This window comes from Vidua chalybeata, chromosome 21 (genome assembly GCF_026979565.1).
Source record: "Vidua chalybeata isolate OUT-0048 chromosome 21, bVidCha1 merged haplotype, whole genome shotgun sequence".
NCBI lineage: Eukaryota > Metazoa > Chordata > Aves > Passeriformes > Viduidae > Vidua > Vidua chalybeata.
The window spans coordinates 8,547,552-8,570,869 of NC_071550.1; the positions used below are offsets into that span (position 1 = coordinate 8,547,552).

The following is a 23,318-nucleotide window of genomic DNA, read 5'->3' on the forward strand; positions in this document are numbered from 1 at the left end:
TAAAAGAAATTCCCATCGTTCATCTCCTCCTTCTGGAAGGTGCCTAAACTCCACTTTGTGATCTTGCACAGGCAGATCTATTGCAAGTAATTACTCAAATTATAATGTTTTATTTTACTTTGGAAAATCTGTGCGAATCCCAGGACTTCTAGCTCTACAATCACATGCTGCTGGCAGTTGAATTAAACATATGAATCCCTCGGGACCCAGCTATAGCTGTCTTGTGCTGCAGCCATGAGAGGAGCAGCTGGAACACAGTCAGCCAGAGGTTGTGTGCAAGTGTGAGAGCAGAAATTGGCCCACGGCTTCTGGAAATGTCTGTAGTCTCCATCAGCTGAGCATTCCTTTCCTCAGCAGCTAATTTGTGGGACATGCCTTCCCCATTCCCTGTGTGTGAGATGAGCCTTAGGAACCGCTCCTGGGAAAATGTGAAACTGGGCAAGTCATTATTTCCTGAGCCTTGAGAACTTCTTATAACTTTCGTTTGACTTTTTTTTTCCACCCTCACTCCCAGTGTCTCCTCCAACTGAGCTGACTGTGACCAATGTGACAGATAAAACTGTCAATCTGGAGTGGAAGCACGAGAACCTGGTCAACGAGTACCTCATCACCTACGTCCCCACCAGCAGTGGGGGCTTGGACATGCAGTTCACCGTGCCAGGAAACCACACAGCTGCCACCATCCACGAGCTGGAGCCGGGGGTGGAGTACTTTATCCGTGTCTTTGCAATCCTGAAAAACAAGAAGAGTATTCCAGTCAGCGCCAGGGTAGCCACATGTGAGTTTAATATTCCCTGCATTCATCCTTTTGTCTACTCCATTTGCATCTCTCTTTTGGAGTGTTGATTATTTTGTATTTTCTGTTTTCACTTCGTATGCGTTGACTGCATCCCTTTCTTGGGGGTATTTATTCTGCATTTTTTATTTTCAGTTCAGATGTATTGATTTACATTCCATTTTTGAGATATCATTTCTTTTGTATTTTCTACTTCCAATTCAAATGTTGGCCTGGAAAAAACAGCCCTCTGCACTTCCATTTTCTAATTTTTTCCAATACCAGGGACTTTGTTAGAAGCACAGTTCACAAACTCTTCTGCTCTCAATGTCTCCTGTATAGGGTCTTTGTGAATTAAGAACCTTTGTGAATTAAGAACCTTAGCTTCTTTATTAAAATGCATATTTCTTTATTATAATGCACATTTCTTTATTATAATGTTCATTTTAAAAATTCTGGTAATTCTTTCTGAGAAAAAAAAATTAAAATGTAGCAGAGAGTACAAGAGCAATATGAAATCATTTGCATTCAAACTATTTTGGCTAAAGTAGAGGTTATAGTTTTTTTGCATCTTTGCTGTGATTTACTACATCTAACCTTTTATCTGCCTGTCTATACTTCTGCTGTTCATCTTCTTTTTGTCTTGTGCACATCACTGTCACATCTAAACATCTCAATAGAAAAAGGTGCTCTTTGATTTCTGTCACTGAGCTCATTTCTGGAGAGCTGGGGCAGGATTCAGCTCTCCTGACTTCCAAAGTCAACACCAGGCTTCTTTCAAGAGGGCACAAAAAAGAGATTTCAAGGGTAAAATTCTTTTCATTCTAAGGTGACATTTAACCAGCTCAGGAAAGTCTCTCCAAAGTCACAATAACTGGATCTGAGGAGAGTTTAACGCCTCATCTGCAGATCCCCACCTGGCAGATATTTCTAGAAGTGGAAAGATGTCCTACCCCAGTGCCCTATTTATGGGAATTTGCTGCTCATGTGAGAATATCCCTTTCTTCTGCCACAGATCTGCCTGCTCCAGAAGGTCTGAGATTCAAATCTGTTCGGGAAACGTCCGTCCAGGTGGAGTGGGACCCTCTGAACTTCTCTTTTGATGGCTGGGAGCTGGTCTTCCATAATATGGTGAGGAAGCAGTTTCACGTATAGAGCGAAAAATCCTGGATTTTTATGTTTGTACTCACTGATTGTCCCATGTGTTCCAGAAAAAGGATGATAATGGTGACATAACCAGCAGCTTGAAAAGGCCAGAGACATCCTACATGCAGCCAGGTTTGGCACCTGGGCAGCAGTACAATGTGTCCATCCATATAGTGAAGAACAACACCAGAGGACCAGGACTGTCCAAAGTCATCACCACAAGTAAGCACAACCTGTTTTGGTCTGGTTTTAGTTGGCCACCAACAAAACATCTGCCGTTAGGGGGTTTGTAAACAAAGAGAAATTAAAGCTCTACATTGCGAGTTAATAGGGGGAGAAAAGGAAATTGTGGAGTTGCTAATGAATACATGAGGAAAAAATAATTCCCTTAAATTTGAAGCAGAAGGGAAATTTATGTCCAGCTAGAAGGTAGCAGGCAGCATGCACTTTTATTCCTTTTTCAAGATGTACATCAGCAGAAACTAGAATTTCTTGCTAGAATTTGTTTCATCCTGATCACGTTTACATGAAGAGTGTGTGAAGGTGGGGAAACTCTTAGGGTTTCTGCTTGTCTTTCTTTTGGCATCTCCTGGTTTGAAGGAGTTTTGATGGATTTGCTTCTGATGGATTGATTCTATTTGGAGTCTAAAACTACAGGAACTAAAGGAAGAGCGTAAATGAGGATTTATTAATTTTAACTTTGTCCTGAGTCACCAATTAAAAGCATAAGAATATGGGTGTTTTTCATGGCAAGATTCCTTTTTAAAGCCCCTTTTCCCCTCTCTTTTGCTTGGTGACAGAGCTTGATGCCCCCAGCCAGGTGGAGGCCAAAGACGTCACGGACACCACGGCTCTCATCACGTGGTCCAAACCCTTGGCTGAAGTTGAAGGTGTAGAGCTCACTTATGGCCCCAAGGACATTCCAGGGGACAGGACAACCATTGACCTCTCTGAAGATGAGAACCAATACTCCATTGGCAACCTGAGGCCACACACGGAGTATGAGGTGACGCTCGTGTCTCGTCGAGGGGACATGGAAAGCGACCCTGTGAAGGAAGTCTTTGTCACAGGTGAGGGCTGGGAAGGTGCCACAGGCACCACCCATCCTCCTGTGCTGTTTGTGTCTTGTTGCTGGAGTTGGCGGTTGCTGATCAACGCAAAATCAGCCCTGTTTTAGAAGCACATGAAAGTAGAGAATAATTTCCTGTGCCTTTTATGCCCTGTTGGCTCACCAAAATATTTAGACCCCCCCCACAAGAATATAAATGTATCTTAAAAATGGGAATTAGGTTATTGTGTCTTTTATCCTAAATCCCTACTTCAAAAAGCAAATTCCTCTGGATCATTTGTCTGTCTGATGAGCTAAATATCTTCTGTAGTTCCTATTCCATCTTATTTCTCTTTGCCTAATTAGTTTAGAAGCAGAGAACTGTTATTTTTTTCTTCTTCACTTCTGCAAATATTTCCTGCCATTCTTTTATAAATTTACTGCGCTCCTTGGTGGTTCTGGGAATGTTTTTGGAAAGTGTGGGTCCTTTAGCAGGTTATCAAGGCTTGATGCATTAAGAGAGCTGTGAATTACATCCCTTTTCATCCTAAAATACAGTTCTTATTTTGAAGCAGGATTTGAGGCTACTGTAGGTGTGAAAAATGAAAGCTCATTGAATTTCTCTATAATATTCACCTTTTTTTTGAGACTTAGAGTTCCTTCCAGGCATGAATGCAAGATGTTACTGAACAGAAATTCTAGAGATGACCAGTTCTTTGCTCTTTTTTCCTTCCGAAAGCTGAGATAATTGTAAAGGAAAACATTATTTTAATCCAAACACGTTTTTTCCACAAACCTGTTTTGTAATAAAAACTAATTATTGCAAGTGAAAATGTTATTTTTGTCACAGGAGATAGAAGTTAAATTTCTTGAACTGAAGTTGGTGAACTCTGCTTTTCACACTAGAAAACCTCTGTTTTTTGTAATTAAGACATAACAAGATCACGTGTGAGGAAGCTTTATGGGTCATTTCACCTTCTAAAAAGCACTGTCACAAGAGACTGCTGTCAGAAGAGAAATATTCCTAATTATTTATTTATTGCTTGGTTGATTCCAGACCTGGATGCTCCAAGGAACCTGAAGCGGGTGTCCCAGACTGACAGCAGCATCACCCTGGAGTGGAAGAACAGCCACGCCAATGTCGATAATTACCGAATTAAGTTTGCCCCCATCTCTGGAGGGGACCACGTGGAGATCACAGTGCCCAAGGGCAGCCAGGCCACAACCAGAGCTACACTCACAGGTAGGGGAATGGCGAGATTGTCACTAATGTCACATTGTTTTTGTCACCCCAGGGCACAGGACATGGAGAAAAAAATGTCCTTGTGGTCACTATACATTAGAGGTAAAAACAAATTTTGAGTGCTCTCAAGCACATTTTTTGGGGACAAGAGGTTACAAATTTGAAATTAGATGAGATATTAGGAAGGAATTGTTCCCTGAGAGGGTGGGCAGGCCCTGGCACGGGGTGCCCAGAGCAGCTGTGGCTGTCCCTGGATCCCTGGCAGTGCCCAAGGCCAGGCTGGAGCAGCCTGGGATAGTGGGAGGTGTCCCTGCCCATGGCAGGAGGTCAAACAAGATGATCTTTAATGTCCCTTCCAACTCAAACTATTCCATGATTCTATAAATTGAGTAGACCAAATTGAATCTAAAGCCATGTGAAATGGATTTACCAGCCAGCAGAAGATATGTAACCATTTCCCTTCCACATACATCCCTGAATCCAACAAATCAGTTCCCCTAATTCTAAGCAGTTTTGTGGAAGGGGCTTCACATCCTGAGCTCAAAAGGCATTTTCATGTGCTAGGGGTGGGATTCACTGGTGCCAGTCTGCAGCTTGTCAGCTGGAGGGTCAACAGAAACCTCAATTCTCTGCAGAGAGGAAAGCAGATCTCTTACTTTGCATCCATTCAGCCTTCCTTATTCCAACAAATGTCTGCAGGCATATTCCATGGACAGGAACTCACATTTCTTCTCCTCATCTTGTAGGTTTGAGGCCTGGAACTGAATATGGCATTGGAGTGACAGCAGTGAGGAACGACAGGGAAAGTGCTCCTGCTACCATCAATGCTGGCACTGGTGAGTGTCCTGATCCCATCTGAGCTCTGGAGGAGGCAACTCAGGTGGAGCCACTCCTTCATTTCTAAGAGATGCTGGAAGAGATGTTTTAGAAGGTTCTTAATTTCATTTTGCTACATTTCCCGTCAAGGAAAAGAAAAATATTTCCATAAAGGTCATGACCTCTGAATCTGACTTCTTTTTCCTGTCCCTTTTAATGTTCTGGGAGTTTCATCTCCAGGTGAGCTCCCTAATGATAATAATGCTTGCACTATTATCTGTGATCTCTCTGGCCATCCTCTGACTGTGAGGGTTTCTGGCAGGAATGGTGGTGGCCAAAATGTTGATGTGACAAAGAGAGGTTGCAGTACTCCTGATTGACCTTCCAATCCAGAATTTTTCACACAATACTGCCTTTTCCCAGGTGAATTATCTGAAGGCTTTATTTCTGCCTCTCAAGTATAAGGGGGAGAAATTTGTTCTGGTTTTGTCTGTAAAGGAGAGCATCATCATCCTCCACCCATTTCAAAAGGTCCCAAATGTGGGCAGACCCTGAACTGTTGCCAGACCCCCAGTGGAGATGTTCCTCTACAGATGCCTGAAAAACTCTCTCAAAGCAGTTCAGAGACACCTCAACTTTGCTTGTTTTTCACCCTGTAGATCTTGATAACCCCAAGGACTTGGAAGTCAGCGAGCCCACTGAGACCACCTTGTCCCTCCGCTGGAGAAGGCCGGTGGCCAAGTTTGACCACTACCGCCTGCTTTACACCGGTCCCTCCGGGAAGAAGAGCGAGGTGGAGATCCCTGTGGACAGCACCTCCTTCCTGCTGCGGGGGCTGGAGCCAGGCACGGAGTACACCATCAGCCTGCTGGCAGAGAAGGGACGGCACAAAAGCAAACCCACCACTGTCAAGGGCTCCACGGGTGAGTAACAGCTTTTGGTGGTCACTGGGCAAGGACTAGCCCAGGGGTAGCTTCATCTGATTTCCTAATCCGTAGCTGGGGAACCTCCTGCAGAGCAGACAGCTCTGCCAGCATGAGAGAGTGAAGGATAGCTCTGTATGTCCCTCCCTGCTGTGTTCACCTCCATGCTCCCAATGATTTCTTGCTCATCCTTTGAGAGGCCTCACAAAGAGCTCATCCACTGGTCCTGCACGGATGTAGAACTCATTCTTTACTTTAGGTGAGGCTGGGTATTTTTGTACATCATGTCTTTTACATGTTTTGCTTTCCACAGCCAGAATCCTAAGAGGAAGAGCAACCAGAATGTATTTAACTTTGTTTGTTCCTGCCTAATTTATTCTCTTCACAGCAGGCCATCATCCCTCAGCAGGGCCAGCGGGGCTCTGATGTTGCCCTATTTCAGTTTTGTCATCCTAAAGTGGGAAAGGCTCCTGTCCCAATCTGGTCCAAGCCACCATTTCCACTGGGTACTGTGACTTATATTTGTCTGTTTCTGCCTTCTCCATTTGTGCAAAGCACTCCCTCTGACCAGTATCAGATGACTTCTTGAACAAGGTTTTATCCTTTGTGAAACATTTGGAGCCAAATTTTGTTGCATAGAGAATTATATCTCAGTATAGAACACAAATAAGTCCTGAATCTTTAGGTTTCTCAGCCTAAATCCTGTGAGGCAAAGCCTTAACTGCTCTAAGCAAGCAGAGATGGTGAAATCACAATCAGCTGGGCTACAGTTATTGTCTCTATCAGACACCAAGGTGTTTATCCTTTTCTCCCCAAAGACCATCTGTGAGGTGAGCACATACCAGACGTTGTGGATTTTACAAATTAATACCTACACAGCTTAAATGATCAAAGCTGGGTTCATATTCAACACTCCCTGGCAGTGTTCATGCCAGCACAACCTCTGAATGCTTTATAGAGACAGCAATCCACCAGAGAGTTACATGGTCTGGAAACCATCAGTCCAGAACGAGTTGTTTGATGCCTAAGTCAGGCCTGTGTCCAGTGCAGGGAAAAACTGGGAAGCCTTGAGGCACATCCAGAAAAAAGGAAGCTGTAGGTTTGTGTGGCAGGTGTGAGCAAGCTTCAATTTTCCAACTTTCTCTGTTGGAAGACTGAGAGTTTTCAAGGAAGTCTGCAGAGCTGGTGAAGAGGCAGAAACAATGTGCTGTGGAATCTCACAGCCTGGTCTTTCCAGCACCAGCTCCCAAAGCTTCACAAGTTGTCTTCTTTTTCCTTGTTTGCCTTTTTTTTTTTTTTTCTTTAGAAATACCTTCATCTGGCTGCTGTATTTATTTTATGTCTTTACTCAGAGCACCAGTAAACAGAGAAGGCTCTGCAGTGGGCTCCTGGGAGCAGCAGTTGACATAACCTGGCTCTGTGACCTTTCTCCTGCGTAGGAATGGACAAATCCAAACACAGAGCACAGGGAGCACAAATTCTCTGGAAGCCTGGGCGGTACAAGACAAGTGGTCTCTTCAGTTTGCTTTTCCCTCTACCCTCAAGACACTCCTCTTTATCCATGTTCCAGCACTTGGGAGGTCCCAAGTACTCAGGCTAAAGCCAAACAATCTTGTTTTGCCCTCTCTTGTGGAGGCAAGCTGAAACATTCAGAACTCATGAACCTAGAGCAAAGGACACATCACAAAATCTTCCATAATACAGGATGGAGGCCACTGTTGCTTCTGTCTCTTCACAGGGTTGAAGTGCAGCTGAAGTGACAAAGTCCTTTTTAACTGATGTCCCTGATCTTGCACTCAAGGGATGGCAAAGATAATAGAGTGAAGTTTGCTAAATTTTGCTGAAAAGGAAAGAATGAATATTTCATATTTCTGTTTGCTTGTTTGTGTCTTGTAGCTCCATGTAGTGTAACCCTAATGCAAGCATTGAGTCCTGACCCAGAGGATCTCCCTGAAATGAGTTTTTTGCTCCAGAAGGCTTCAGAAATGCAGGAGAATTCCATGAGGGACCTTGTGGTCCTGAGGGGAACAGACCACACAGCTTTAGTGTCTTGTGGTGTGTGAATACAGGAACCCACAGCAGTTTTGTGCTGGAGTACATGGAAGTGTCACAGCCGAGCCTTTCCTGCCCAGAGAACCCCTGGGAGCTGGGATTGACAGCCTCCAAACCAACACTTCCTGTAAAACCAAGGTGTGTGCATTGCCTGGAGAGCAGCACTCTGCTCCTCTGGAAGCTGTGCCTACCACAGGAAACTCCTTTCTGTTATTAGTGAAGGTATCACGAGGGTCCCACCTGCCATTGCACGAAGGTTTGCCTCAGAAATTAAAGATAATGAGCCATTTCACTCCTTGGAGGGACCTTGCCTTGAGCATGTCCCAGCAGATGAGCAGCTCATCTGCAGGGTGAGCACGTAGCCCAGCTCTGAGCAGCCCAGCACTCAGACTGCAGCTTTGTTCTCTCCTGCTCTGCCTCTGGAACCCTGCCTGCAGAGCACAATGTGGGGCCTGGAGCAGGAGGGATGGCAATACATCAGGCATGAGAGGCCTGGGGAGATGAATGAGTGAGCATTAGAGAAAGCATGAGCCAAGCCCAAATTCCTCTGCTGAAGGACCCAGATTGTGCAGCAACTGTTGATGAATGGTGGATGTGATACTGTCTTGCCTCTGGAAGTGAGTTTGTACAGCAGAGCATGGCTTGGAGAAGTGACTTTTCCATTCTGCTGAATGTTTTTCACAAGATTTATGCTGTTTACCAAAGGTCCTTGTCCGTGGTGTGCGTCAGCCCCTCTTCCTCTCCTGGCTTCTCCAAGGCTCAGATTGCGCCACCCTTTTTTATACAAACTCAAAGAAACATTAGCAAGAATGATGAGGTGAGCCAGTTCCATGGGAAAGTGCAGTGCTGAGCACTGGGAAACTAAGTTTGCCAGGGAAGATTGTCCATTTGTTCAGCTGACTCCTCTTCTGAGAGCACCTGGAGCCTGAGTTCAAGATGAGGGTTTTTAGAGGTAGCTACTCCATTTCTGGAGTATTTCTGGCTTGTGATGTGCTGCAGTGGTTTCTTCATGAAATTCAGAGGTGCACAGGCACTGCAAGCCCAATTTAATCAGCTGATTAAGAGAGGGGAAAGTGGTTTGGCCAAAGGGGGCTAAAAAGAAAACCTCACTGGGTCATCATGTCTCACACAAGAGATTAGGAAAGTGGCTGAGAGCCCCTCTTGGGAATAATTTAAAATCCCAGATTCAAAAGCAAGAAGTAATACAGAATACTTCTTGCTCTATCCCAAGGAGTTGGGGAAATGTCATGACCATCCTTTTTAGTAATACCACCAGAGAAACATTCCAGTGGAATTCCTCAAAAGGCCAACACCACACCACAGACATATTCAGGGCAGGCTCAGCCTGGGGATTTTACCAGGAGATATTGAGCTATTTCCTAAGCTGACAGTAAGAAGTATTCCAGCCTGGGAAGGAGTCTATGTTTGTTATCCATCCAGTTTCCCTTTTACATAGCTTCAATCTCTGCTCATTCATCTCACCACTGTGAATCATTCTCTGGCTGTCACCCACCCACCTGAACCTCCCAGAGCTCTCTTTTTTTTTTTTTTTCTGCCCATCTCTTCCCCTCATTGTTAAATCAAGTGTTTGAGCTCCACCACTCTTGTTATTCTACAGTTTGATTGTTTTCCAGATTTTCCATTATCTGTTACAGCATTCTGCCTGCTCAACAAAGAACACTGATATTTCTGTGGTATCAGAGTATTTTCCATGTATTCATAGAATTTAAATTTGTCCATCTCCTGTTTGTTTGTACACAAAGCCACACATTCCCCTGATACACATGAAATGAATGTGGGATATATGAGTGTTAATATCTGTGGTAGAGGAAAACCATTCTTTCTCACCCACAAATTCACTTGTGGAGTCATTAAGTCCAAGGTAATATTCAGAATTATATTCCCTATGTTCCATGGAACAACCTGTACATGGCAACCTCCATGTAGCTCCCAAAGTTGGCACAATACAATAAATCCACTTGTGAATCCAGCAAATTTCTGGATTCAAATCTCACACAGGTGGTTGGTCCCTCAGATTTTTTATAATATACTTGAACTGCTGCTGCATTTTCCACCTAGATTGGAGTAACCAAATCCTTGTGTGGCTGTGCTAGAACAGGCAGGGATGTGGGAGAAATGTGGGGTGGTCAGGGAAAATGAGAGGCCAGTTTTTATGATCTTACACAGGGTTCTCTCACACACCCTCAGAACATCAGGAGTGTAATGCCACCCTAATTTTATATTGTCTCTTGTATTTTTGAACATTTGATTTTCACTTTCCAGTTCAGAGTTCAGTTTCCCAGGGAGCTGTCCCTGTGGGATGCACTGCCACCCTCTCCTCCCCACTGGGCTGCCCACTCTTGTCTTCAGCAGAAACCCTCCCAGCAAAGCCCAGCCACCTCTGTGCCTGTTAAATGAACAACTTTTAGACTAAACAAGTGCCAGTGCTCTTGACGCTGTCATTTTTTGCCTGTTCCCAGAATAAGAAAGACTTGCTTGGCACCTGCTGATGCACAAGCAGCTGGGAGTTGCAGAATGGTTCCAAACCTTCCTGCTTTGTTCCACGAGGTCAGCAGCCCTGGAGCAGCCAGATAACAGCTCTGACAGTGGTTTACTGGGAAAGAGGGGATGATGGCAGTGGTGAGCATTGTAGCTGTGCTGGTGTGATGGAAACATGGTTATCTCCAGATTGCAGCATAGTCAGAGCCTGCTCAGATCATGTCTGGGGTGATTTAAGGGCAGTTCTTACCTAAATCAAGAATATCAATGTCATATGTAAATATACATATTTATATTATATATAAATATAAATCAGTCTTTGCCTTACAGGCTTCTCTTCTTCCCAGAGGTGAGCAGAAAACTCACACTGTGAAAACAATGTTTTCACACCTGTAGTTGACCTGAGAGCATATTTACAAGATAACATTTCTGCATCTATTTGAAAACATTTCTAATTGATTTTGCTCCTCTGAAAATGTATTTCTTTGTGATGAATGTGTGAATTTGGACACCTGTAATGAATCCTGAGTACATATTTGTGCTGAGCTGATGGATGGTGCTCGATGACTTGCTTTCTCTTATTGAATGCAAGTGGAGCATGAAAGCAAGGAAGTCACCGAGGTGTGAAATGATGTGGGTTCCCACTAATGAGGAGATAATTCTGCATGTCAGAAAAATCCCCTGCCTGGTGCCTTGTGGCTAGGATCAGAAACACGTTGCCTGTGACCTCCACAGCTCTCAGATTTCCAGAATCTGACTGTTCTACAGGATATACCCATAGATCATTCAGCGTGTTGAAAGCCAGGCCTTTCCCCTTTCCATTCCTGGATCCCCTATAAGAAATATTTTTAAAGTTCTTTCTATCCTAGTTTTCAGGCAAGAATGTGTGTCCCCTCCACTTTCTTCTGCATGTGTCACAATGGATAACATCTCCAAGCCTGTTTTTGGTAGGATATGAGGAGCTTTAGCATGTTTCTGCTGTGATTTCTCAGCCTGGGTTTGGATGTGTTTGTGATTTTTGGCATGAAATCCCTTCATGGTTTGTATCAGGAGTATTCATTGATGGGTGTTGAAAAAGGGCATGTTTGGATACTCAGGGTTCCAATGTGATGTAAATGAGCAAAGTTCTTTGGAAGTAATCAAAGAGAACTGATTTCCATCAGCTGAGGATGTGCCAGCTCCCTGCTGGAAGCATTCCTGCTCATCTCTGTGTGCTGGTTGTTGCTCTGGATCTGCTGCTCAGGGTGGCTCTGTGAGAACCAGTCTGTGTGTGCTGATGCTCCCTTTGCTCGAGGCCTGGACTCAGCCTCCAAAACCAGGAGAACTCCTCTGTTTGCTTTGTTTCCAGAGCTCCCAATGCACAGCCCACAGAGTGTGTTGGAGCAGATGTTAGCAGATGTTAGATGTTGTTTGGGGGGTTATTATCAGGAAATTTCAGCACTTTTTAGCACTTCTGGTCACCACACCTGGAGAATCAAACAGTGAAACAGGAAATTTCAGCACTTTTTAGCACTTCTGGTCACCACACCTGGAGAATCAAACAGTGAAACACCATTTGATCCTCCCAGCTCAGTTATTTAACATCCCCCAGCTCTGAGCCTCCTGCTCTGCTTTTATTGCCCCCTCACCTGCCCAGCTCAGAAGCCACTGGGGCTCTTCATGACCTTAACATAACCCACAGGACTTCCAGCAGTTTCACCCTGTCCTGGGCAGCACAGGATGAGGTATTTGATCAGTTCCCTATCACTCTGAAAGGCCTGTCCATTTTAAAGAGAACACAGGAAATATTTCTGCTGGGAAATCTTTGAGAAACAGAAATTCCCAATCTCCCAGCTGGCTCACAAGTCCAGATTAACCTCTGTGGAAGTACTCAAAGCCAGTTCTCTTGATCCCTGGAAGCTCTATCTGCTATAGGTATTTCCCATGGATTCACAGCCACGTGTTCCTTTTCTGCTTCAAAATCCAGAACTTCACTTCCATATGGCTTTGGTATGGATTTTAGGCTTTGTGAATGATGCTTTTCCTCTTGGCTGGTTTATTCTAACTTTTGCACGGGATGAAACTCTTACAGCTATGGAATGAGAGCCTCGGGTGGTGCAGCATGGACAATGCCCCATGCCGTTTTGCAGGTGATGCAGCATCAAATCTCTCTTTTTAAATTGCATGCAAAGAGAGACGTTGATGCATCTGCTGCTCATAAGGGATGTGGGAGCAGAGAGATGCTGCATGTGCTTGTCTGGATTGTGCTTAAACACAGGAGGAGTTTGGCATGGAAGTGGTGATTTCAGAGAAAAAAAAAAAAAAGATTGTGACACCTTTCCAAAAACTCCCACCTCTTACCCCCGTTCCATGAATTTCATGAGGTGACAGGGCTGAGCTCAATAATGACCAAAGCACCAGGGTGTGAGCACAGATCTGGAGACTAAGGACTGTACTTCCCTCAAAACCAAATTCCCAACATGAGATAAACTACTTATGTAGAGACACAAAGATTGTTTCACAGAGCCAGAACAGTCTCACCTCTCCATGGTTTGTTCTCTGTGATTTTGGTTTTTTGTTTGTTTGTTTGTTTTTAAATAAGAAACATCATCCCTTGATCTTTACCATGGCACTGTGGTTGCTTTGTCATCTGTGTTGGATGCTGATGGCTGAGCATTTTGGAGCTCCCCAACAATCCTGTTTGGTGCATGATTCCACAGGAGAACCCCTGGTCCCTGGAGAGCATGAGAGGGTTGTTTGCTTTTGTGTCTCTGACATGCATGAGAAACAAATGGCAGGAAAAGGGGCTCTGCATCGTGGAGGAGAATGAAACTGAGCATTTTCAGAGAAATCAGAATTGCTTTCAACCTGTGATGGTTCCTGCATTTCTTGTTGTAAACAAGCTTCTATTTAAAAGATTTAACTTCACTGTAACTTTAGTTTCACTTTCATTTTAAGGAAATGTATTTGTTTTATTTGTTTCTGTTGCCACCAACAGATCGTGATCTCTGATACAATCAGTTCCCTTTCTGTTCTGCTTTCTCTTTTCCAGATAACAGTCCTATTTTGACAGAACTCTTATTTTACCTCAGTGAAAATCCTTTCTGTTCCTGATAAGGGAGGACAGCTCTGGATTATTGCATTTCTTTTATTGCTGTTGAACATTGTCATCATGTCATAAACAATCTCTTTCCTTCTAACAGGATGGGAAAAGCTCAACAGAACTTGTGTTCCTGAATAGCAGCAATTTACTGATTTGTTAATGAATTTTACTGAAGATTGTTATGATCTATGAGTGCTCAGCCTCTGAAAATCCAGCCCCAGCTGCCTGGCTAAGGCTTTGAGCAGTCTTGCAACAATCACTCTGGTTTTACTCCATATGAGTGATGCTACTGAGCCTAAATTTCATTTATTCCAAGGCCCCCTTAACTTCTGTATTACAACACGCATGAAGTTGAAGTTTAGAATTGACAAATCAGATCCATTTCCCTTCATGCAGCATCTCTTATGAATTCTCAGTCATGCAGAATGGGATTATTCAGAGACACTCTGTTCTTACTGTAACACTTATGTGCAACAATTCAAATAAATCAGAAGGGTGCTAGAAAATCATCACAGGCCACAGGTCAGTGATAGAACACACAGGAGTTTCCAGGTAGAGAAACCAGGCAGTGCTCTCTCCTTTTCCCCTCTGACTGTTAATATTAAGGAATCAGTTGTGTCTCCCTTGTAGCAAAGAATTTTCCATTCTTGCTGAGCAAATGACCTCAACTTTCCAGTGTAACAGCAGAGCTACCTCTGATGGCTCCCAGCTTCCTTGGCTACCCCTGTGGGGCTTTGCAAGAATGTTAATTTCTGTGAATGAACATTTTGATTTTAGATTAATATCAGCAACTCTGAAAGTCCTGTCTCCACCCACGGGAAGGGTGTGTGGGTAGAATAATGTGACAAAAGAAGACAAATCCATTAAAGACATGCAGACATGGAGGCATTTTCCTCTTCTTTGTTGTTTTGTATTAGAAATAGTTTGGAAGCATAGGCAGCATCCTTCAAGTGGATGCAATTAAAAGCATAAATATCTGAATCCCAACTACTCTAAGCTGTACCCTTTCCTACCCCTACAACACTTCAGTTACTTCAGAATGGCACTGAAGTAAAGTTGTTTCACAACTCAGTGTATCACACTGAGTGAAGCTGTCACAGTAATACCTACTTATCTCACAGAGACTTGTGATTAATGTTGATAAAACACTCATAGCTGTAAGATTCTCTATGAGCTGCTTTCTCTGGGCAGCCTCTAAAAGTTTATTAATTATTACAGTCCTTCTCTCGCTGTTCTGTTTGCCATGTCTCCAAAGAGGCTTTATTGAAGTTATCTGAGGCAGCTGATAATGTAAATGCAGGGAGGCAGGGGAGCATCTCTGTGGCCTTGATTAAATGTGAAATTCATTAACACAGAACCTCATTAAATAATCCGACATCAGCACCCCTCTGCAACCCAAGTAACAGATTGACTCTCTGTCCTTATCCAGAGGAGGAACCTGAGCTGGGGAAATTCTCGGTAGCAGAGCCTGGCTGGGATGGTTTCCAGCTCACCTGGACAGCAGCTGACGGGGCCTATGAGAACTTTGTCCTCCAGGTGCAGGAGTCTGGCAAGCCCGAGGAGACGCGCAATGTCACAGTCCCGGGGACACTGAGCTCTGTGAATGTCACCGGCCTCAAGGCCAACACTCCTTACACCATCACCCTTCAGGGGGTCACTCGGGGCTACAGGACCAAGCCCCTTTCTCTTGAGACTGCCACAGGTACCTCTCCTGCAGCCCCAGGTTCTTTCTGACAGAGATGTGAGCCGGAGCTCCTGCGAGCGCCGGGCAAACCCTGCTCGCTGGGTCAGCCTTGAGCTCCTTAAAGCTTGGCTGAACATCTCTGGCATGGAGATGCCTCATGGTCAGGCTTCCCAGCCAGAGCCTCAGTGCCCTGGTGCAGCCCTTCCCTCCCTGCTTTCCCCCACCCCACCTCAGAACAGCTTTTTTTTGTTCCCTTTCCTCACTTACATGGCTGACACTAACAGCTGGATGTTGTACCTGCTTGGGAAAGGCCAGGTTGCCTGGTAAAATTATAAAAATCTTTCATTTATTAGCCCAGATACTCAAAGCCTGAGAGTATTTTCAGTTTTTACTCTTCAGAAGCTGCCTCTGCAATTCTGCAGCAGCTTCTGTGTGAATTCAGACTCAATAAAGTTGTGTGTACCTGACTCAGGGCAAGGACAAACACCTTCCATATGTTCTCATATAGGAAAGGACACAAATTAATTCCTAATAAGACAAATAAAAAGCATTAATCCATCTAAGATCACGAAACAGTCTGGCCTGAAAAAGATATAAAGCAAAAGATCAAATTCACCAGAACTACCCTGGGATAAAACTGGCCTGAAAGGAGGCAGGTGAGCTCTGTGCTATCAGGAGTTTGCATGAAGCTCATCAAGGGCCCCAAAATAATTTTCTGGCTGATCATGTGAAACGCAACAGTTTGAAAAAGGAGCTTATCACAGGCTTTGACCATGAGAGATAAATGTATATTTTCATCTCTGCTCTGTGGCTCTCTGATCCTCCCAGGTGTTATGATAACTGCAATGAACAGTGTGAATTAATTGGCTCTAAAGGGGCACCAGTGGCCTTTCCTTCAGATAATTTCTTGCAGACAATTTCTGCTGCCTCTGGGCTCCCCTCCAGCCCTTTGCAGCCTCCTGTCTCTGTGAGATAGCCAGAGCTGGCTCATGCCAGGCTCCCCCAAGCACACAGCAACCAGCACAGAAAGGGATGAAAGCACCTGTGAGAACTAATCAGAATTAAAGCATGAAGTGCAGCAGAGCTTGCTTGTTTCTGTAGTGCTTGGAGCAGCCTGGCTTGGGCAGGAATGTCTGTGCTGTGTCCCAGTGAAAGTGCTGAGCTTTGAGAGTCCTCACCAGGAGCTGGGAGCAGATGCCCGTGGAGAACAGAGCAATGTGCTGGACAAAGAGACAAAGCAGGAAACGCATCATGGGTGTCCTGCCTCAATATGCAACGTGCTCCCTTCCCTTACCCTCGTGAAAACAGCAGAAAGTGCCCTGCTGAGGTTTTCCCTTCCCTTTCTGGGTCAAGCTCAGCACCCGGCTTTTCAAAATCTTCCCTTCTGGGGACTTCCAATTGTTAAAAAATATCTGAACCTTCCTGTAACACTACGGGGATGTCTGCAGAGAGGAAGAAACCCCAAGGCATCTCTCCCTGTTTTGCATTTTGGCTCCAGCTCTGAAATTACAAGCCAGCTTTCACAGACTTAAGCTGAAAGGGAAACTAGAAGAGTAAACAAAACACAAGATTTTCCTTTGGATAAAGCAACAGCTTTGGTTTTAGCTTCTCCTAAAACTGGAAGTTATCTTTTCCAAATGCCCCAGGGGCATTCAAGAAACTCCTTTTGCATCTGCTTTCATACTCAGACCTCAAAGGGAAATAATCATAGTTTTAAATGTTATTTTAATTTTTTTTCTTATCTAACATTTTGTGACACTTTCATTTGATTTCCTCCCCTTAGTACCTGTCTGCTTGTAGCAAGCTTTTACTCACACCCCCTTCCCCAGCTGGCAGTGCCTTTGAGAGCAGGAGGAGGTCGGGGCACCTTCTGACCGGTGTTGTTTCCCTCCCCAGGAGAGCAGCCCGGCGTTGCTGAGCTAATGGTTTCCGACATTACCCCCGAAAGCTTCAACCTCTCCTGGACAGCCTCCAACGGGGACTTCGACGTCTTTACCATTGAAATTATTGATTCTAACAGGTTGCTGGAGCCCATGGAGTTCAACCTCTCAGGCAGCTCAAGGACTGCTCATATCTCAGGGCTTTCTCCCAGCACTGATTTCATTGTCTACCTCTCCGGGATCTCTCGCGGGTTCCGCACACAGGCAATCAGTGCTGCAGCTACCACAGGTACACAAAACCTACCTCAGTGCTAACTCTGCTTTTTTGAACTCTTCCTTACAGGTTGTGCCCCCTTCCCTGCCCTCAGCTACCCCACTGCCCACCCATTTCTCAATCCTCTGCCTCTACGCCTTCCGAGGAAGCCCGGCCGGGGACATTGTGAGCTGTGAATGCTGAGCCACCATCCCATCCAGCAAAGTCAGGCAATCACATCGTGCTGGGATTCTACTCACACAATGAGTCTAGACATCAAGGCTGGGGCAGCCTCTGAGGCAGGAGAGAAGCGAAGCAAATATCCCAAGAACCAAGTGGGAGATGATTTCTTATGGTCACCTTTCAACCTGTGTGTGCACCTGTCCCACAGCTCAGAGAGGACACAGTTTCTCTCAGATAAGCTGATTTCTAGACACAGATTTACCCTGATTCTCCCAAAAGATGTCAGGCACGTTTCAGTCTGTGCCAGCACAATCCTGCAAGGCACATTCAGTGCTTGAATTCAGCTTCAATTATTCAGCTTGTGTTGGGTGAGAGATTGAAAAGTCCATTTGAGTTGATGTCAGAGAAGGAAATAGGCAGGCACTGAGTTGTTGGCACATTGAACATTTCAAGGTTTTACAGTTGACAGTTTTCCCAGAAAAGACAGGGAAATCAAATGTTCAGGATGATAGTGGGAAGTGAGGACTGGACTACAGAAACAGAACGTTGTTATTGCAGGCAGATAATGGCTGGTGGTGTGATCGTTTAACACCTCCACCAAATTCTGCCCCTCTAGGAAAAGCTGTCATAGTGATTTGTCATAAGAATGGAGTAAAGTGGTCAGTGAAAGCGAAATATCAAATCTCAGCTACCTGATAATATAATATCAATTTCCAGCAGCAGCAGACTGTGAAAATCCTCATTTGATGATGGGTAGCAGGGTCAGGGTAACAGCAGGGGTATGGGAAACATAGGGAAACACAAGGCTGGGTGACCCTTGTGACCCGTGGTTGGGTGAATTCAAACTTTTCTATTAATTTATTTTATTGCTTTGGCTTTTAATAACTCTGATAAGTTTCCATTTGTTTTTCTTCCCGTAGTAGAGGAACTTCTCCTTAGCAAACTCAGTGTATCAAACGCTACCTCAGCCAGCCTGTCACTCACCTGGGAGGCACAGGACAAGGCCTTTGACCACTTTATTCTGGAAGTCAGGAACTCTGACTTCCCCTTGGACTCCCTGGTGCTCACAGTGCCAGGGGACTCCCGGCACTCTGTAGTGACCAACCTCAAAGCTGCCACTAATTACACAGTCCAGCTCCATGGGGTAATTGATGGGCAAGGTGGGCAGACCTTGACAGCCATGGCAACCACAGGTATTTCACTGTTTCACCTTCCAGGTTTGCTTTTTATTCTCCTTTCCCTTGCTGTCCACCAAACTGCTCTAAAACGTGGCTCCAACTCATTGTCGTTCCCTTGGGGAATTATAGGGATATCACCATGAGGGGGAGGCTGAAAGGCACTGAGAGGACTTGGAAAAAGATCTTTGGCAACGGAAAAGGCTGAAAAAGTGCCCCCAGCATTAAGAGAGGCAGTAGTAAACCATGATGGTTTCCTTATATATACACACCTCTCTGCAAGTTCAGTGTATATATAATTGCCTTGCTCCAGGTGGTTGATGTGCTTCACTCAGCATCTTTGCACTTGATCTTGAATGAAGTTGTTCATCCCACCCTCCCTTGCTTTGCTGGGGGTGGGAGAGAGGCCTTCATGTGGTTCTCAGCCCGGAGAGGCACCTGCATGTCAGTTTTGTCCTCCTTAAACCCAAATGTCTCCCAAGGCACTTGCATCTCTGGTGGGCATTTCGTGCCGCATGTGAAATGATCAACCCAAACTGCATGGAGTGGTCTGGCCTCCTTCTGCTGGTTCTGATATTTTCTCTGCCCAGGATTTTTATGTTCTCATCACAGAGCAGGGCTCAAAAAACAAATTCCCCTTTTCTTGGTGGTCAGCCCAGCACTCTGCCCCTTGCATTGCTCCCTTTGAGTCTCCACAGCCTGTCTTGTTTCCTTGGGTGGTGGTGATTCCAGGATGGCAGGAGATCACTAAGACTTGCCTGAGGATATGACTCCAGCTCATTTTGCATGTAACATTCCTGGGAGTCATGATGGGAATGTGCCTGACCATGGATGCAGGTGGCATGTGAAGGAATGTGGCCATGCCAGGATGAGGTTGGAAAGGCTCAGTTTGCCCTCTCTGAGCTGCATGTGGGGCTGAGGGCTCAATTTTCCTGGGTTTTCCATCCAAGCCTGTTTGCTTTGTGGATATTTTCTCATCTCCTTGCCTGTCTTCAAGAGCACCATGGTGGCACCTTCCCTGCTGGCCATGAAGGCATCCATGCTCACTGGTTGATAGCATGACATCTGTGACATCTGTGTCCTTAATCGGGGCCACTTCCATTCACCTCTTCCCAGACAATTCCAGAGAACGAGGTGGATTATCATTTAAAAGTCTTGCAATGGGGGACGGGAGTAAAAGTTGGAACATCTTGCAGAAGTACTTGTTTTAGCAAAGGAAAAGATTTCACTCTTTCACCACTCTCTGTCAGTGGGATCCTCTCTCTGACTTCTTTCCCAGCATGAATCACTCTTCCATCATTATTTTTCTGTGTCTCACTGGCTGCATTTCCCAATGTGTTCTTGGTTCCTACGTAATTGGCAACATAAAAATTAGAAAATCAGCCCAGAGAGCAAACACAGGGTTCTCTGACCCTCTGACTGTTGGGTCATGTTTGTTCTCTCTCTGGGCTTTAATGAAGCTTTAATGATTTTTGTGCTAAGTGTAAGAGTTTTAAAAGAGAATGGGTAAGGAGCTCTCCCTCTCCTGAAGGACAAGTTTCTCTCCTGGCAGGGCAAAAATGTGAATTTGAATTTTCTCCAGCAGAAAAGGGAAGTCTTGGTTTCTTAAGGAGGTGCCCTGACCACTGAACAGTCAGGAAGGAGAGCAAGAGCAGTGTTGTGGGGTTTATTGTTTATTAGACATTCTCTGATTGTACCTAATCAGAGGATGAGGAACACTTTATCCATGGAGTCCAGGGAGGTTTTGGGCTGAGATTAGTGCTGATAATATCCCTGAAATCCCTCCTAAACCTCAGAGTCCAAAAATAGAAGTATCTACAACTCCAGGCAACAGAAACACCAAACAGAACCTGGAATGTGATTTCAAGGATTCTTGCCTGAATCCTACTTTCTCTATTTTGGAATTGCTTTGGGTCTGTATTCCCATCAAATTCCCAGTGTGGAGTTCCCACACTTTGTATGTCTATGCTGTTGGTGCTTCTGTAAATCAGGCCCAGATTTCATTAGGCAAGTTGAGTTTATTGAAGAAAATTTAATGAAAAAATATAAAAGTCAGCACTAATTTCATGGCTTCTTTCCAAAACCTGAGAAAATAGCTCTTGCAACACTGCTTTTTTAAAAAATTATTATTTTATTTTAATATTTTTATTCAACCACAGCGAAACAAGATTAAAACATTATTTTTGAGCGCCTACAACCCCCCTCTGCTGATTCCCCCACCCCTTTGAGTAAAAGGGTGTTCCTTTCACCTGTCTGTTCACCTGTGTTCCTTTCTCCCCCAGAGGCTGAGCCACAGCTGGGCACGCTCGCCCTCACAAACGTTACCCCTGACAGCTTCAACCTGTCCTGGACCACCCGAGATGGGCCCTTTGCCACGTTTGTTATCAAAATCCAAGATTCCCTGGCGGCACACGAAGCCCAGGAGCTGACAGTGCCGGGGGGCACCCGCAGCGCCCACATCTCAGGCCTCACAGATCACACTGCCTATGACATTCACATTCAGGGCACCACCAGGGCAGGTGTCCACACTGAGCCCCTCACTGCTTTTGTCACCACAGGTACCTCCAAGCTCTGGAGTCCCTTTCTTGGCTCAGGGAAATGCATGTTCCCAAAAAGGATCTCCCCAGCACGGAGTATCTCGCCAGCAGCGCTGGGTTTGTTTGAAAACCTGGTGCAAAGAGGGGTCAGAACAGGAATGTTGACCTTAAAAAAATTCCTAGGAGCAGGATTAGTTTAAAGGGAGTTAAAAGGCCAGGTTGGATGGGGCTCTGAGCAAGCTGTGATAGTGGAAATTATCTCTGCCCATGGAACTGGATGAATTTAAGGTCCCTTCCAACCCAAATTATTCTGTGATTCCATGATTCTGTCATTAAGACCCCTCTGGAGCCTTTCTCCCATGTCTAATAATCTTTTATAACTCCTGAAGTTTGAGGGAGAAATTTGCCTGCTGCTCAGGAGTTCATCAGACAGGACTGGCTCATGGAACACCTCCTGTCCCAGGATGTTCCCTTCCAGAGACCTACCCAGTATGTGAATCTTGGGGATTGCTTGATTAGAAGTAAATAAGATGCAAAAATATCTCTGAGTACTCAAATGTGTAAATATTAATGCATAAGGAATTCCAAATTATAACTCTTCGGGGGGAATTTTTATGGCGATTTCTAACAAAATCCATTTCAGTGTTTGTGAAATGTCAAAAGCAAACCCAAAGCCCTTTTCAGGAGAAGGTTCTGCCTTTAACTAACTGGTGTTTTCTGAGGTGAGTGGGATTTTGAGTGGTTGGAAGATTGGCTGAATCAGCTCCTGAGCCAACAGAGCTAGGCTGGACAAATACTGTGGAGAAATACAAGCAGAGCCTGGGCTCCAGGATCAAGGCCAGGGCTTAGCAGAGCCACCTGATCTTCCTGTTTGACTTGTCAGATTTTGAGTGAGCAAAATACACTGAGAATCTTGTGAAACTTTGGCCTTTTTTTTTTTTTTTTTTGCTGAGACCTAGTGGATGAATTTTGAAGCATTTTCCACATCTTTTCGCATTGACAAATGTCACACTGATGTGAAAAAAGAGCCCTCAGTGGAATTTCTTTAAGTTGTCAACAGAGCACAGCAGCAGCTGATTTGCACTGGCTGTGACCCTGAGTGATTAATGTTCCTGTTCTGACACCTCTGACCCCTCCAGCACTGAAAACTAAAGCTGGAGATATTCATGTGGAATAGGTAAAGAAGCAAAATACAGGAGTTGTGAATGCCCAAACTGAGGCTTGTCCCTAAAGCACTGACGGTGGAGAGAAGTAAAAATAATTGAAAGCTTTATGTGAAGCATTTCTAAAGCAGTTTTGGTTATAACTTTCTCACAGTGCAAGGGCAGCAGCAGAAATGTGCTTACTCAGGGAGCTGGGAGAGGTTTCAGTGGAGCTTGTGAGAGGAGGTACTGAGACATCCTTGAGAAAAATTCAAAATTGAGTTCCATTGAAAATCCTTATCTTATGGTCCTGGCTATTAAATCCACACTAGGGGGAAAAATGTGATTTTTGTTTGATGGAATCTGTGGCACTTTCTAATTTGCAACGTTTTTCACTTTTTTTTTTTTTTTTTTTTTTTTTTTTTTTTTTTTTTCTTTTGTGTGTGTGTGTGTTTTTGCACCTTCCCTTCCTTTAGAGGCCATGCCCCCACTGGAAAACCTAACAGTGTCTGATATGAACCCCTATGGGTTCACAGTGTCCTGGATGGCATCGGAGAATGCCTTTGACAACTTTCTAGTAGTCGTGGTGGATTCTGGCAAGCTGCTGGACCCACAAGAGTTCCTCCTTTCGGGAGCCCAGAGAGAGCTGAAGCTTAAAGGCCTAATTACTGGCATTGGCTATGAGGTTTTGCTTTATGGGTTTGCCAAGGGGCACCAAACAAAGCCCCTGAGCGCCCTGGCTGTTACAGGTATTTCAATGTGAGCAAATTGTTCCCTTCAGCCCTTTTCTCTCTCACTTCCCTTCTCACATGGAAGGCGTTTTCGTGCAAACCTTGGCTTTTGCATCCTTCTCTCTGCATCGTGGCTCCACGTAACTCCT

At 44.8% G+C, this 23,318-nt stretch overlaps 1 protein-coding gene across 6 annotated transcripts in view; it reads left to right on the plus strand.

Annotated features, from left to right (window-relative positions):
• Positions 1-23,318, plus strand: part of TNC (tenascin C) — a 72,004-nt gene that overhangs the window by 27,665 nt on the left and 21,021 nt on the right. For 2 of the 6 annotated variants that reach the window (XM_053961928.1, XM_053961929.1), the window contains 12 exons: positions 515-778; positions 1,791-1,906; positions 1,987-2,143; positions 2,722-2,991; positions 4,027-4,212; positions 4,959-5,048; positions 5,688-5,951; positions 15,014-15,286; positions 17,165-17,437; positions 18,505-18,777; positions 21,042-21,317; positions 22,915-23,187. In XM_053961928.1, coding sequence (XP_053817903.1) covers positions 515-778; positions 1,791-1,906; positions 1,987-2,143; positions 2,722-2,991; positions 4,027-4,212; positions 4,959-5,048; positions 5,688-5,951; positions 15,014-15,286; positions 17,165-17,437; positions 18,505-18,777; positions 21,042-21,317; positions 22,915-23,187 — 2,715 coding nt within the window. The remainder of the gene's footprint in view (positions 1-514; positions 779-1,790; positions 1,907-1,986; positions 2,144-2,721; positions 2,992-4,026; positions 4,213-4,958; positions 5,049-5,687; positions 5,952-15,013; positions 15,287-17,164; positions 17,438-18,504; positions 18,778-21,041; positions 21,318-22,914; positions 23,188-23,318) is intronic. The other 4 variants (XM_053961933.1, XM_053961934.1, XM_053961930.1 and 1 more) reach the window with 3 other exon arrangements.